Source organism: Planococcus citri, chromosome 5 (assembly GCF_950023065.1).
Source record: "Planococcus citri chromosome 5, ihPlaCitr1.1, whole genome shotgun sequence".
NCBI lineage: Eukaryota > Metazoa > Arthropoda > Insecta > Hemiptera > Pseudococcidae > Planococcus > Planococcus citri.
The window spans coordinates 61,007,215-61,022,431 of NC_088681.1; the positions used below are offsets into that span (position 1 = coordinate 61,007,215).

Here is a 15,217-nt window from a genome sequence, read left to right on the forward strand (position 1 = left end):
TAAAAGTGTCTTCAATATGTTTATTTTCATTAGCATTTTTAAATTTGTTTGTCAGTAAAAAAAGTTGCCTTCACTAACAAAATGGCGGCCATTCTGATTGACAGGTCAGCCGAAATCGCAGATTTTGATTTCCAACATAAGACTCGCACGAAATTTCTTAAACTCGACAATTTATCATCAGTTAATATTTAAAATGCTAAAGCGCCTTTTTTCGATTTTTGGTGAATTTTTGAAAATCAAATTAGGCCAAAAATGAGGGGAAAAATCAAAATTTTACCAAATTGACCAAGAAAGCTGAAATTTAGGATATACCCTATTTTTGACCTGCCAAATCGATTTGAAACAATTTCAAACCGTTTTGAGCACTTTTGGAGCCCCCAACCGAGTTTTTACACTTGAAATTTCCTCAAAATTTCATCAAAAGACGTTGGAAATTCGAAATTTACGCTGCAGCGCTCCAACTTAAGCAAGCTATTAAGCCGACTGCTAGTGGGTTTAAGTCATTTTGGAGACTCCAGCGACTTTTCGAAAATTCTCGGAGCCTCCAGTAGATTTTTATAACTTAAAATTTCCACAAAATTTCATCAAATGAATTTGAAAATCCGAAATTTATTCCGTGAACTAATTTCAATCACTATGAAGTCGACTGCAGGTAGATCTCAAGTCGTTTTGGAGCCTCCAGTAACTTTTTGGAAATTACTGAAGCCCCCAGTAATTTTTTAAAACTTGAAATGTTTACAAAATTTCATTAAATGGAGTTGGAAAATCGAAATTGACTCTGCACAGTGTGTGCTAAAGTTGTTTCGGACAGATTTTGTGGCACCATTTGAAAAACAGAAGTTTCTAAAAAGCTACCGGAGGCTCCTAAACAGATTGAAACTGCCTGCAATCCTTCTCGGAATGTCAAAAATAGGGTGTAGGTAAGACCGTAAACTGAATTTCATCATTCAACCTCAAACAGAGTCGGAAGAGTAATTTTTCAAATTTTCAAAGAAGTAGGAAATCGGTGGACAAAAATATGTTTCAGACTGGAATACACCGATTTTAAAAATATTTACCTAAGTAATAATAACAGTACCATATCGGCCATGAAAGTCCAAAAAATAGCTGGAAGCTTCAAAACGATATGAAACCACCTTTTAGCCAACTTCATAGCGTATTGAAATTGGTTTAAAGCATAAATGTCGGCTTTCCAACTGCATTTGATGAAATTTTTCAAGTTTCAAAAATCAGCTGAAGGCTCCTGAACTGTTCAAAACGGCTTAAATCCGTTTCCAATCGATTTTCCAGGTTGAAATATACAGTGAATAATCCCAAACTTCAGCTTTCTAGGTCAATTTGGTAGAATTTTGATTTTTTCCCCTCATTTTTGGCTTAAATTTAATTTTAAAAAATTCATTAGAAACGATACCTACCATAGAATACAATTCCATTCAAATCTAATTTTCTCTCAAATTTGGTTAGAACCACTCTTTTCTTGAATGCAATTTGATCTCAACAAATTTGATCAGATCAGAGTTCTGATTGGATTAAATGTACATATCTGCTCAATCCTCATCAGATCGACTGATTCGACGTAAGAGTATCATACATAGGTATGCAATAATAAACCTGATCAGATTCATTTGATTATGATGAGAAGTAAGTTCATTCAATCAATCGAACTTGATCTGACAACATCATAATCAGATCAGTGTTGCTTGGATCCCACTGGAAATATTTGAAATTTTCTGATCAGACTTCGTTTGATCAATGAGATTATGATGAATGGTGATGAGATTCGATCAGATCCAGTCATTCCAAGAAATCAATTTTATTCGACCAGATTCAATCAGATCGACTTTCTGATCGGATTATACTTCAGTCCTGAGCTGATCAGATTTAAAAGGAGAAATCTGATTGGATATGATCAGACTGTGTTTGATCAGTTCATGATTGATAAGATTCAACCAGATCTTGATTGATCAGATTCAATCAGATCTTGACTGATCAGACTCAATCAGATCATGATTGATCAGACTCAATCAGATCTTGACTGATCAGACTCAATCAGATCATGATTGATCAGACTCAATCAGATCTTGACTGATCAGACTCAATCAGATCATGATCGATCAGATTCAATCAGATCATGATCGATCAGATTGAATCAGAATAATCATGATTGATTGAACATATATATCTGTTCTGAACTAATCGGATCTAAGTACCTTTTTTTTTTTTTTTTTTTTTTTTTTTTTTTTTGTTACAAAAAACCTAATTGGATCTGTGATTGCATCTGAATAGATCTCATTGAATCAGTTTGGTAATATTTTATCACATCTGATCAGTGATCGTATACAGTCATTCTCTAAAACCAATTTGATTTGAGTTGATTCCGCAGAAGAAACGTAAGTTGATCATTCTGTGAATTTTTTAAGGGTTCTGATTTAAAATTTTATGAGTAAGTACTTGAACCTAGTTCTGAGTTCTGACACACATGTATTTAAATTTTCTGGAGGAGAAACTCAACATCAGAAGAAGCGGGTACCAATAAAAAAAATCCTGCCGATCTCACATGGAATAATTAGTGGATGGTGCAGCCGAAAGAAAATTCTCGGAATTTTCGTTTTTACCTCAAAATCAATCCAATTGCGTTGAAATTTTGTCATTTTCACATGAATCACGATTCTCGTGACAGTTAAAAACTTGAAAAATGAATTATTGAATCTGGTAGATAAAGTCGAAAATCGTATATTTATTTTTCGCCACCATGACATCAACGCAAATTATTTACATAGGTGTTTCAGCATTCGTTCTCCTGCTTCGTAATTCTTCGATCGAAGATAACACGTAGGTTTTGACTCACTTGGTTGATACTCAGCACATGAAGTATTCGACCCATTTTTTCAATCAGTTTCGTATTTTTTGAATCGTACATAGTAGCCTAGCCTAGGTACCTACCAATTTTTGAAAAAATGAACCGCAGTCAAAGTATTCTGCCTTGGATTTTTGCAATCATCGCCATCAATATGATGGATTCGGGTAAGAATCTATAGAAATATTGTACTAGGTACTTGAACAATTACACTTTTTTTTTTTCTAACGTATTTTATTTTTCATAAGCTTTCAGTTACGAGCCCCTGTTCGTTATTGAGTGGTCAGATGGCTACTATTCTTTCCCACCTGATGCAAAATATGATCGTGAAAAAAATCACTATATCGTGTTAGCTCCTCGAGATCAAAAGATATTACTACTGTGTACGCAAAATGGTATTCCTGGCAGTTATAACGTCATTAAAATTGAAACGAACGAAGCCATCGTCGACGAGGGTTTATGTCAATGGCCCTTTATTTGGCGTATTTTCAAATCGGAATATCACAACAAAATTGGATTCGCTGTAAGGTGTCAATTCTATGTAAATAGGTACCTACTTGGATAAAATAACTAAGTATACAAGGTGTAAGCATAAAAAATTGAAATTTGTGTAATTCAGATTTACCCACGTGGAAAACAATCATCCATTGGACATAGAGATGTGACCGAGGTAAGATGAAATTATAGACTGACAATGTCCACTTTGTTGATCTATAAAAGGGTCATTCCATAATGAATATAAATATTTCTGGGCTAAATTGCCTCAAAAACATTCTGATGACTCTCCTGTTACCTCTATCTTACATTATAAGGCAGGCAGGTTTAATTTTTTCATAATCATAAGAGGTATTACATCGCAGGATTTCAAGGTACTTAAACTCATCGGTTTCATATTTAACGAATCACGTGGTCGAACTGAACTCGTTTGGTATAATCTAACTCCTGGTTACCTTCTACACGCTGAGATTAACCACGGAGACGAAGAAGAGGGTGACATAATCGGAGAACAAGAAGAATTCGAGGAAAACAAAGATTTTTATGGATATGATATCGACGAAAAATACGTTCATGTGAGTCTCTTTCATTCGTGAATTGTCACATACCAGCAGGAAAACTGAATTTGATCAGATCAGAATGAACGTGATTCAATAAAAATTGTAATTTGATCAGATCAGATCAGATCAGGTCAGGTTAGGTCAGATCGAATCCAGAAAATGTTCTGATCAAAAATCAATTCTGATCTGATCCGATCAAACAAGGCTCATCAGATCGATTCGAATCAGATCAGGTCTGATCTGATTATAGATAAAATTGCATTCAGTGAATATATAGATCTGATCTGAGCTGATCAAATCCGATCATTTTCCGCTGAAATATTCGAAGTAGGTACATTATAATTAGCAAATACCTACACAAATCGTCATAATACAAATTTTCACAGTATTCAAACCCATTCACCAAAATGCCACTAGCTCCTGAGCAAGATTTCCTCTACCCTAATCATAAGGCAGCGACACGAAATAATGTCCTGACTGCTCCAATGTGGCCAGAGCTGAAGGACCAGTGGCAAGCTCTGGAAATATTTACCCGAAAAGTGGCCCAAGTATGAAGTCTTTCAAAGACATCTGATTACAATTTTAATTCAATCGAAATTTTCTTGACATAAATACTATTTTTTATTTCAAAGGTACTCAGTTTCCTGTCAATAAGAGTAGGAGTTCATGGCAGTATTATGAAACCAGACCATGGCAAAGAACAACCATCGCCAATGTTTCTGAACTCAGTCGAAGGCAAATACCCAATACCGCAGTATTTCTATAAAATTGTCGTGTTTCGATTCGCCTTCGAAAATGGAAATCGAAGGGTATTTCAAAAAGAACAGGCAGAAGAAGGGGAACTTCAAGACGAAGAGGAAGAACAAGTCCACAGATACGGAATTCTATTCGTGATGCATAACAGCAGAGTACAAAACCCGTACACTGAATGGAATTACGAAGAAATCTGCCCCGAAGACCAGACCAAAATCAAGGAAACCGGCTGGATGAATTTTTTGCCCGCAAGTCAATTTAAGAGCCCTATGTACGCTTGTTTGTACAATGAAGAAAATATGAGAAAGTTTCAAAAACAGTTGTACAAAAAATTTGATATTTTCAATTTGAACGATTTGCCTACATTAGCTGTTGATCCTCAAACTGGCAAAGAAGTAATTAGAAATAAAAACGTTCTGGAGGAAATGAAATGGTGGGAAAAAGCTAACAAAGATAATAACCACGCTCAAAGTAATGAAACTCTCATGCAGGCTGCATATGAATCGTTCCAAGGAGATCTAAATCGTCATCGTGATATACCTCTTGAGCTCGCTGAAGAAAATTTACAACAACGGAATGAGGGCAAAAATGCTCTAGAAGAAATGAATGTTGGGCAAGAAACTAATAAAAACAGCGTTTTAGGTGAAAATAGCGGGGCTGAAGAGCAGCTTCTACATGGAACCGTCAAAGAAGACTCGAATCGTCACATACCTCCTGAGCATTCTGAAGAAAATAATCAAACACGGAAGAGGAGGCGGCGGTGGAGTAGTTGGGACCAACCCGCATATTAACCTTTTATGATATTTTGCTGAAATGTTGAAAAATTGTTACACATCTTGCAAAAAAAGTCTAAAATTTTTAAAGAAATAAGTAGGCTATGTAATTAGAGTTGAATAAAAATAAAGCATTTTTCGATATTGAAATTAAAGTAGTAGGATCACGCAAGAAAAAGAGAAAATATAAAATTTATTAAAAATTTTTCCCTCCGTTCCACCTACTCAATTATTGACAGAATTGACAGAAACGAAACGACGCGAACCTGACCTTTTTCAGGAGGAAGGTTGGAAGGTGAATTTTATATGTAGATGTGTGGGTGCTCCATAAGAAATGGGTAGGAAGAAACTTTTTACTTTTTTCAAAGATTTCGTGATATTGGCATTTTCAAAATTCAGCGCTCCTATTATTTTCCAAGTACAGTAGGTAGGTAACTCAGAGAAGAGAAAAATAATTCAGCCAAAACAAAGGAGAAGCGAAAGTTTCCAAAAATTTTTAGTTCAACAAATTAGAAGTTTTTGTGAAATTTTGTTTATTCAAAAAAAAAGTTAGCACAAAATTGTTGAAAAAAGGCTCATCTTTAGACGAGAAAAATTCAAATCTCCCTTCTCCCATTTGAAAAACGATGCAAAAAATTGAAAACAAACAAAAATTTTTTTAAAAAATACTAAAAAATAGCGTTGGGAAAAATGAAAATCATTAAAATTAAAGCATAAGTAAGTATTTTGACGATTGAAAAAATAAATAAATAAAGTGATATAGTCGGAAACGGATAGATTACTTAAGGGAGAGAAGGAAATAATTGATTTCGTACTCAGTGAGGATTGGAATTATTCCTTACGTGGGGAATAATTGCCTATTGCCAGCTAGCTCAGAAGGCTGTAACCTATTATTTCAACTATACACATTCAATGTTCATAGTCTTCAATAAAAACGCTGTTTTACTTAAACTATGTATTTACACTATTTACAAATCGTCATAAACATACATCGTGTGCAATTATGTTTTCACATAGCATTTGACTGAATGATATTTGGAGACGTAAATGACTTAACTCTACCTATCGTGAGAAAGCCTGTAGAGAGATATCTGATTTTTACGAGAATCATAACTTCGCCCATACCACTCGCAGGTGGTATAGGTCATGAAAATAACATACCTATAAGGCTCCTAACAAAATAACGAGGTATTCATCTAACTAAGGTCGTTGCACTAGACATTTTAGTCAGACGTACAACGACACAAAAAACTTATAATTAAATAGTATACACATATTACTACTTACAGAACACTATACGCTTTTTCCATCTCTATCGGTGGCCTTACCCAATACTAAAGGCGTCGATGGAACTTAACTAAACGAGACCGCACGTAGCACTTTGCATAATACAAATATGCCGCGGAACATAACGAACTACCAAAATAGATACCATTTCCGATCACGATAAGATCGATTAAATATATTAAAACGAATTAGATTACCTCACTAGAAGAGGGTACAAACAACCATAGCTTGATCGATAATCTCCCCTTTGGGGAGACATTCACGATCTATTATATTAACAGGCGACAAGGAATCAACTAACGTGTATTGCCGAAACCAAGTATGATACTGATAAACAATCGATAAGATGCAATTTCTACATTGCTGCGAATTAGATACATCTTTAGAGATGCACGCGAAAAGCACGACGTTGCACTATTCCTAAAGAAAATATAAACTGAAGATTTCTCTGAAGAAATCGCTAATATAGAGAGTACATGGCAGCGAGATCCATCCCCCAAAGGGTGGTGGTGTATGCGTAATTTGCTATGTACAAGTACAAAGCTCATAAATAATTATTTTAAACCCTATCTTCGATCATAAATGTCATCACGACGTGAGCCGCGAGATCATTGATTAATTGACCTGTCACAGGGGGTGGAATGCCGCCATATACACTGCTAACTAAAGACATCATAAATCTGTCATTCTGTCGTCCTTGTCACGAACTCCTTGATATAGGGGGTTCGGACAACGACCTGACATCATGTACGTAAAGTACAGAAGAATGCAAGATTTCTATTTTTCTAAATAATTTACACACGTTCCCAATATTTTCAATATAAGGGGTCAGTAAAATATGCACTACCTTCGGCAGTGGGGCCAATCTGCCCTATGTCAAATGCCCCTTCGTGGATTCACTCAGGGGAGAGTATATCACCGAAGTTAAAGCACGGATCATGAAAAAATAGAGCAGATAGGGCACCTGGCGATCCCCCCGCACCCCCATGACCTATATGCTTACCACTGCCCCTCCGTACTTTTGCTGCGTTGATATGCAGTCTATTTGCTGAGGGAACAGTTTTCAAGAGATGGTTCGGAGGCGGGACGATTTTGCTTGTGAATGTATTGGACATGTGTCCTGCATGCAATGTCACTGAGTGTATGTTAGAGTCAGTCTCGATTATTATTCGTGCTCGAATAATGTATAGCCTGATAAAATTTCAATGTTCATGATAGAAAAAGTTCATCATGTCAACAAATCTTGTAACAGAGATATTGAAATTATTTGATTAAGCGACATTTGTAGAGAAACTGAGGAGCTCTAACCATGATTCAGCAAACAAGTACACACAGTAAGCATGCCAATCACATCGCAAAATGGTTCGAAAAATCATAAATGTCATCACGACGCAAGCCGCGAGATCATTGATTAATTTGACCTGTCACAGGGGGTGGAATGCCGCCATATACACTGCTAATTAAAGACATCATAAATCTGTCATTCTGTCGTCCTTGTCGGGAACTCCTTGATATAGGGGGTTCGGACAACGACCTGACGTCATGTACGTAAAGTACAGAAGAATGCAAGATTTCTATTTTTCTAAATAATTTACACACGTTCCCAATATTTTCAATATAAGCGGTCAGTAAAATATGCACTACCTTCGGCAGTGGGGCCAATCTGCCCTATGTCAAAAGCCCAAAAAGTTTGATTGGATGAAAAATATTATGAAATCAAAAAATTTTTGCAAGTAAGTATTTGAGGAGCTTGGTGACAAAGTTAGACAAACGCCACGGAGGGCGCATACGGAAAGGGACCTAACGACCAAAAAAAAAAGTTCTCCGAAATTGTTGTAGGAACCCTTTACAGAGCTCCTACAACAATTTCGGAGAACTTTTTTTTTTTTTTTTTTGGTCGTTAGGTCCCTTTCCGTATGCGCCCTCCGTGGCGTTTGTCTAACTTTGTCACCAAGCTCCTCATTTTTATGTTTGCTGAAGTGTAAAAAAATTAAAACTTTTGTAACCGCAAAGGAATTGAAACAACAAAGTTGAAAAAAAAACAATAAGTGAAAACATGGGAGAAAAAATAAAAATAATAAAATATTTTTCAAAATTTAAAAAAACGATTCATGATTTTCAAAAAAAAAAGTTGAAAAGCTGAATCATCAGACAGCTATTTTTAAAGATTGAAAAGCATTAGATTTTGACAAAGAGCGGTATTTCAATATTCTGCCTAACAAAAAAAATAAGTAAGTACCTATATCAAAATTGGTAGAAAATTTTTTGAACCGAACAAAAGACCAATAAGAAATTCTCAGGCTCATTGTCCCTTTTTCCGACTTTTGATGAATTTTCAAGAATCCAATTTGGATCAAAACTGATCAAAATCTCACCAAATTCACGTGGTAAGTACCCTATTTTTGATCCACCAAATCGATTGGAAACAGTTTCGTGGCTTCCAGCACATTTTTTAAAACAGAAATTTTTACATAATTTCACACATTCCACCCTCGAAGCTGTTCTGGAGCCTCCAGCTACATTTTGGAAATTCTATATGATTTCGAGTCCGCGTATCCAAAATGCTGTTTTCGAGAATAAAATTTTCGAAAAATTGTCCAAAAATGGGGGGAAAAAGGCGACTGGGCAGCTGCAACTTTGGGAACCATCTTTTTCAATTTAATGCTGAGTTTCTTGGAGTTTGAATATGATCTCGAGTTTGTGTACCTACATGAAGAAATATTTTTTTTTGGGGGGGGGGGATCGAAAATTTCCAATAAATTGTCCAAAAATGGTCGTAAATTGAGATTGGGCTGCTACATTTATAGGCTAAATCGTCTTTTCTGGTCACAAATTAGATTTATTGGAGTTTGGGCATGATTTTGAATCTTCTCTACGCATCCTAAAGGTATTCTTTGTCCCAAAAATAATTTGCAAAAAATCATCCAAAAATGGTCGAAAAATGCGAATGGGCAGCTACAACTTTTCTGATCGTTTTTTCTGGTCACAAGTTGAATTTTCTGGAGTTTGAGCACTATTTCGAGTCTGTGTACCCAAAATGCTGTTTTTAGATCCAAACTTTTTGAAAAATTGTCCTAAAATGGTCAAAAAAGGCGATTGGACCGTTACACAACTTTTCAAACCATTTTTTCTAATTCCATGCCGAATGTCCCGAAGTTTGGGAACAATTTTGAGTCTGCGTATCTGAAAAAATTATTTTTTGAGTCCAACATATTTGCAAAAAAATTGTTCAAAAATTGCCGAAAATGCCATTGGGCTGCTAAATTCTTGAGAATTGTCTTTTCTGGTCACAAATCAAGTTTCCTGGAGTTTGAGAACCACTTTTAAGAGTGTGCTTATCCGAAAAAGTATTTTCTGACCCTAAAGTATAACTTTGAAATAATTGTCCAAATACGTATGATCGAAAAATGTGTTTAGGTTGTTGCATTTTTTGGAATCTTCTGGAACTTGACTTTCAACTACAAAAGACGAATCCCAAAATTGTAGTATCCCAATTGCATTTTCCGATCATTTTTGCACAATTTTTCGACACATTTGGCGCCCAAAAATATCTCATAGAACCTATGTTACTTTTTGATGCGTGATGTAATCCTCGAAATTTTAATTTGACTGTTTTAGGCACGTTTTTTTATTTTTTATTTGCAGAATTTGCCGAAAATCAAAATTTTAAGACCATTGCACTAATGTGGGATCTAGGGATCTACAAATTATGGTTTTACGATTGGGCAGTTATAAATTTTGTGTTGGACTGCCCCTTAAAAAAAAAAGTTGGAGTAGAAATGGTTACTTTACAGTGCACACTCGTGCGGTTAATTCCCTTCTGAAAAAATTCAAAAATAAAAAATTCTCAACTAAAAAAAGTGTTGAAAAAATTAAAAATGTCCATCGATTTCATACTTTTTTGAAAATTTTCAAAAACCGTTCCGCCTCTGTTTGAGGTGGAAAGATGAAATTCAATTTACATCCGATTCTTAACATTATTCCGAGGTGGATTGCAGGCTGTTTCAATCCGTTTTCAAGCCTCCAGCAGCCTTTTAGAAACTCCTGTTTTTCAAAAAATGTCTCAAAATCTGTCCGAATTAACTTAAGCAGGTACCGTGCAGAGTGAATTTCAGTTTTCCGACTCCATTTAATTAACATTTTGTTGAGACTTCAAGTTTAGAAATTTTACTGGAGATTCCAGTAATTTCCAAAAAGTCTCTGGAGGCTCCAAAACGACTTGAAATCTACCTCCAGTCGACTTCATGACGTATTGAAATTAGTTCACAGAATTAATTTCGGCTTCCCAAGGTAATTTTATGAAATATTGTGGAAATTTCAAGTTTCAAAAATCTACTGGAGTCTCCAAAATGACTTAAACCTACCAGCAGTCGACTTGCTGGCTTGCTTATGTTGGAGTGCATGCAGCTTGAATTTAATCTTTCTAACGTCTTTTGATGAGATTTTGAGGAAATTTTAAGTTCAAAAAATCTGCTGGAGGCTCCAAAACTGCTCAAAACATTTTGAAATCGTTTCCAATCGATTTGGTGGGTCAAAAATAGAGTATAGGTATCCCAAATTTCAGCTTCCCAGGTCAATTAGGTAAAATTTTAATTTTCTTTCTCATTTTTGGCCTAAATTTCATTTTCAAAAATTCACCAAAAATCGAAAAATGTACTTTAGCACTTCGAAGTTTGGCTGGTGATGAATTCTTGCATGTTCTTTCGCTCTAGATTTGTCCAGTTCAAAAACTTTCGTGAGAGTACTAACAAGGGAACCTCTTGAAGTCTCACACTTCAATTTGAACGGTACCGCGATTTTTGAAAAGAGCATAGTCTAAAACCCCCAAAACCAAATTTTCAGCTGCCCAAGTTCATTTTTCAATTTTTGGAGAATTTTTGAAAATTCAAAATTGACTGTTTTTGGTGATTTATGCTTTTTTTTAAATGTACGTACTTGATCAATAAAAATGGTCAAAATAAGTCCCAAAACTAATATTAATTACCCAAATCCAAATTTCACCGTCTCCAGCCATTCTGGAGTCTCCAGCGCGATTTTTCAATTTCTCCAGAATTTTGAATTTGCTCCAGAAGGCGTGAATATGAAGTTGGGCATCTAAATATCGAGTTATGTATTATACTCGACCTGTTCAACGAGTTTATCTACATTTGAGCCGATTTCGAGAGTGACACCTCAAAAGTAACTTTTTGACCAGCTTTTTTCAAAATTAAAAAATCAAAAAAATCAAGTTTCCCGATTGTGTGGAAATTTTTGAAATTCACGCGAATTGCTTTATTTTGTCCAAAACTAACCCCCTAAATCCAAATTTCACAAAATTTCCAGCCATTCTGGAGCCTCCAGCGCGATTTTTCAATTTCTCAAGAATTTTGAATTTGCTCCAGAAGGCGTGACTATGCAGTTGGGCAGCTAAAAATCGAGTTGTATATTACACTCGACCTGTTTAACGAGTTTATCTACATTTAAGCCGATTTTGAGAGTGACACCTCAAGAGTGGTTTTTTGAGGTGTCACTCTTGCTCCAAAACTGCTGGAAATGGTAGAATTTGCGCTCCGGGGGTTAGTTTTTGAAGAAATATAGCGATGCACGCAAATTTTAAAAATTTCCTCACAAACGGTCATCTTTTGATTTTTTTGATTTTTTTATTTTGAAAAAAGGTGGTCAAAAAACCACTTTTGAGGTGTCACTCCCAAAATCGGCTCAAATGTGGATAAACTCGTTAAACAGGTCGATTATAACACACAACTCGATTTTCAGCTGCCCAACTGCATATTCACGCCTTCTGGAGTAAATTCAAAATTCTGGAGAAATTGAAAAATCGTGCTGGAGGCTCCAGTATGACTGGAAATGATGAAATTTTGGTTTTGGGAGTTAGTTTTGGACAAAATACAGCGATTCGTGTGAATTTCAAAAATTTCCACACAAACGGTTATCTTTTGATTTCTTGGATTTTTTAATTTTGAAAAAAGCTGGTCAAAAAATCACTTTTGAGGTGTCACTCCCAAAATCGGCTCACATGTGGATAAACTCGTTAAACATGTCGAGTGTAATATACAACTCGATTTTTAGCTGCCCAACTTCATATTCACGCCTTCTGGAGCAAATTCAAAATTCTGGAGAAATTGAAAATCGCGCTGGAGGCTCCAGAATGGCTGGAAATGATGAAATTTGGATTTGGGTAATTGATATTAGTTTTGGGACCTATTTTGACATTTTTATTGATCAAGTACGTACATTTAAAAAAAAGCATAAATCACCAAAAACAGTAAATTTTGAATTTTCAAAAATTTCCCAAAAATCGAAAAATGAACTTGGGCAGCTGGAAATTTGGTTTTGGGGGTTTTAGACTATGCTTTTTCCAAAAATCGCGATTCCGTTCAAATCAGAGCGTGACAGTACCTCAAGAGGTTCCCTTGTAAGTTGAAAAACAAAATCTACAATTTGGTCTGACCTGTCAATCGAAATGACCGCCTTTTTCTTAGTGAGGCCCACTTTCTTTTGGCAAGTTTACTTTAAAATGTTCCTTAGGGGATCCCTTTCGAGAAAAAAGTCGTCTCAGAGGATCGGGGGGGATTACAATTATTTCTATTGTCATATGTCAGGCTTTTGTTGATCTTTTTGTGAATAAGGATGCTATCAAAAAACACCTTTTGCTAACAACGAATAAAAAACCCAACGAAAGGAAAACGTCCAGACCAAGACCTTCATCATTGCCACCGTACAACTTGAGTAGTTTTTCTTTTAAGTGCACATGCCACAAACAATGAACATCATAATATCCAATTAGTCCTCGTGTTCGTTCGAAGGATACATCAACGTGCGATGACATCCAGCATCAATCAAGTTGACCATCACTACAGGTACCTATAGTAGGTAATTTTCCAAAGTTAATATTAGCTCGAAAAGATTACCAATTGGCAATATTGTGTATCTGTATAGACATCATTCACGCAATATTTCCTTTTAAAATAGGTTAAGCGATTTGATTTGAGACGGGTAATAGGTAACAATAGGCATAAATACAATATGATAGGTACCTATACAGGTAAAACTAGGTGTAGGTCTAGGTACTCGTAAGTACATATAGAAACACATTATATCTACTGTGGGGTGAGGGGGGAGGCTTCGTGGTACACATAAAGATGTATTGTTCAAACGAATGTACGTACTATAGACCTACAGTGTACAGTACGTATATACAAAATAACCACATCATTTGCTTAGTCACCGCACCTCACCACACTATATTAGCACCCATCTGGACCTGGCGTTTATGTTTACCCGAACACCACTGACAAGACGCACATACGTCTCTTTAAAGTCTAAATATATACCAACTCAATCCCCTATAATAAACCCAGTACACCATAAACCAATTAATGGTTTCAATATGTACATTACATATACATACGATGACCAACATCCAGCAACGACGACGTCAAATTTATCAATCCGCCTTTTCTGCCTCATTACCAATTTTTTTTCTTCGTTGTCATGTATTGTGTATAGACGACGCTGCTGATCTATCTCACATCAGCCATAGCCTTCCTAAATCTATTCAATTTTTTACGTTTAACCTTCATCGTAGGTACACTTTTGTAGTAGCTAATTGTTCGCACAAAATACGTCAAGTTGGACAAAATCAAAACAAAACTGACCATCTTAAAGGAATATCGGCGAAAAATAGAGAAAAATAATCGCGAGTAAGTAATTGTTAATCGAACAGGTAATTTAGGTAAATACTTCCTAACTGAAAAAAGGTGGAGTTCACCTTGTTATGAATGGAAATACGATGAATAAGAAAAACACACTATATTCGTATAGGTACGAGTACAAAAAATAAACAACTCGAAGAGGGAAACCTCCCCTTCCTTTTGCGACAGAAATATACGTAATATTGACAAGTGAAGTGACGATCTCGGTAATTTTTTTCTACTTCGCGTAGTATCTAGTAATAGGTAAATTACTCACAGGTATAATAATGCCATCAGGCACACACACACTTGCATATTGTGACGCAATCATAGTACAGTAGGTATTCCTTCTTGAACTGGTTTCGCTAATGCACTTCTTCGCTGTATAGGTATTTTGGAGGTCAATATTCACCTCACCACCACTATATTTATTTTGAGAAACCCCTTATGTACATATTTTATATACCTTATAGTTATACATCTAGATACGTCACAAACGTGTTTTTTTTTCTACATCGTTCTTTCTTTCCTTCCTTCTTTAGCTCTTTCTCTCTGTCTCTATCAGGTACAATATGAACACTTGCGGTACTACGCTGATTTTTTTTCCTTTTCCTCTTTTTTTTTTCTTGTAATATTTCGATATATCGCCATCATCGCGACGTAGGAAGAGGTACACGCTGCTGGCTGAGGTACATACGAGTATCTTCCATAGGTTGTAGTAGATACCTACGTTAATAGGCCGACTTGTAGTGGCGGTTTGGCCGACGATAACCTTGTCGCTTCGATTATAAAAACTAGAGC

General features: G+C 35.7%; 1 protein-coding gene across 1 annotated transcript; it reads left to right on the plus strand.

The window, feature by feature from the left end:
* Positions 1-2,843: 2,843 nt before the first annotated feature.
* On the plus strand, positions 2,844-5,621 carry LOC135847471 (uncharacterized). The gene is made up of 6 exons (XM_065367006.1): positions 2,844-3,024; positions 3,106-3,380; positions 3,477-3,527; positions 3,718-3,927; positions 4,299-4,460; positions 4,545-5,621. The coding sequence occupies exons 1-6, from the start codon at positions 2,958-2,960 to the stop codon at positions 5,454-5,456; spliced, it is 1,677 nt and encodes a 558-aa protein (XP_065223078.1). The 5' UTR covers positions 2,844-2,957; the 3' UTR covers positions 5,457-5,621.
* The last annotated feature ends 9,596 nt before the right edge of the window (positions 5,622-15,217 follow it).

Coding starts and splice junctions, on each gene's coding strand:
- LOC135847471 (XM_065367006.1), top strand. CDS start 2,958: ATGAACCGCAGTCAAAGTATTCTGCCTTGGATTTTTGCAATCATCGCC. Junction 3,025..3,105: donor CATCAATATGATGGATTCGG/GTAAGAATCTAT, acceptor ATTTTTCATAAG/CTTTCAGTTACGAGCCCCTG. Junction 3,928..4,298: donor TCGACGAAAAATACGTTCAT/GTGAGTCTCTTT, acceptor AAATTTTCACAG/TATTCAAACCCATTCACCAA.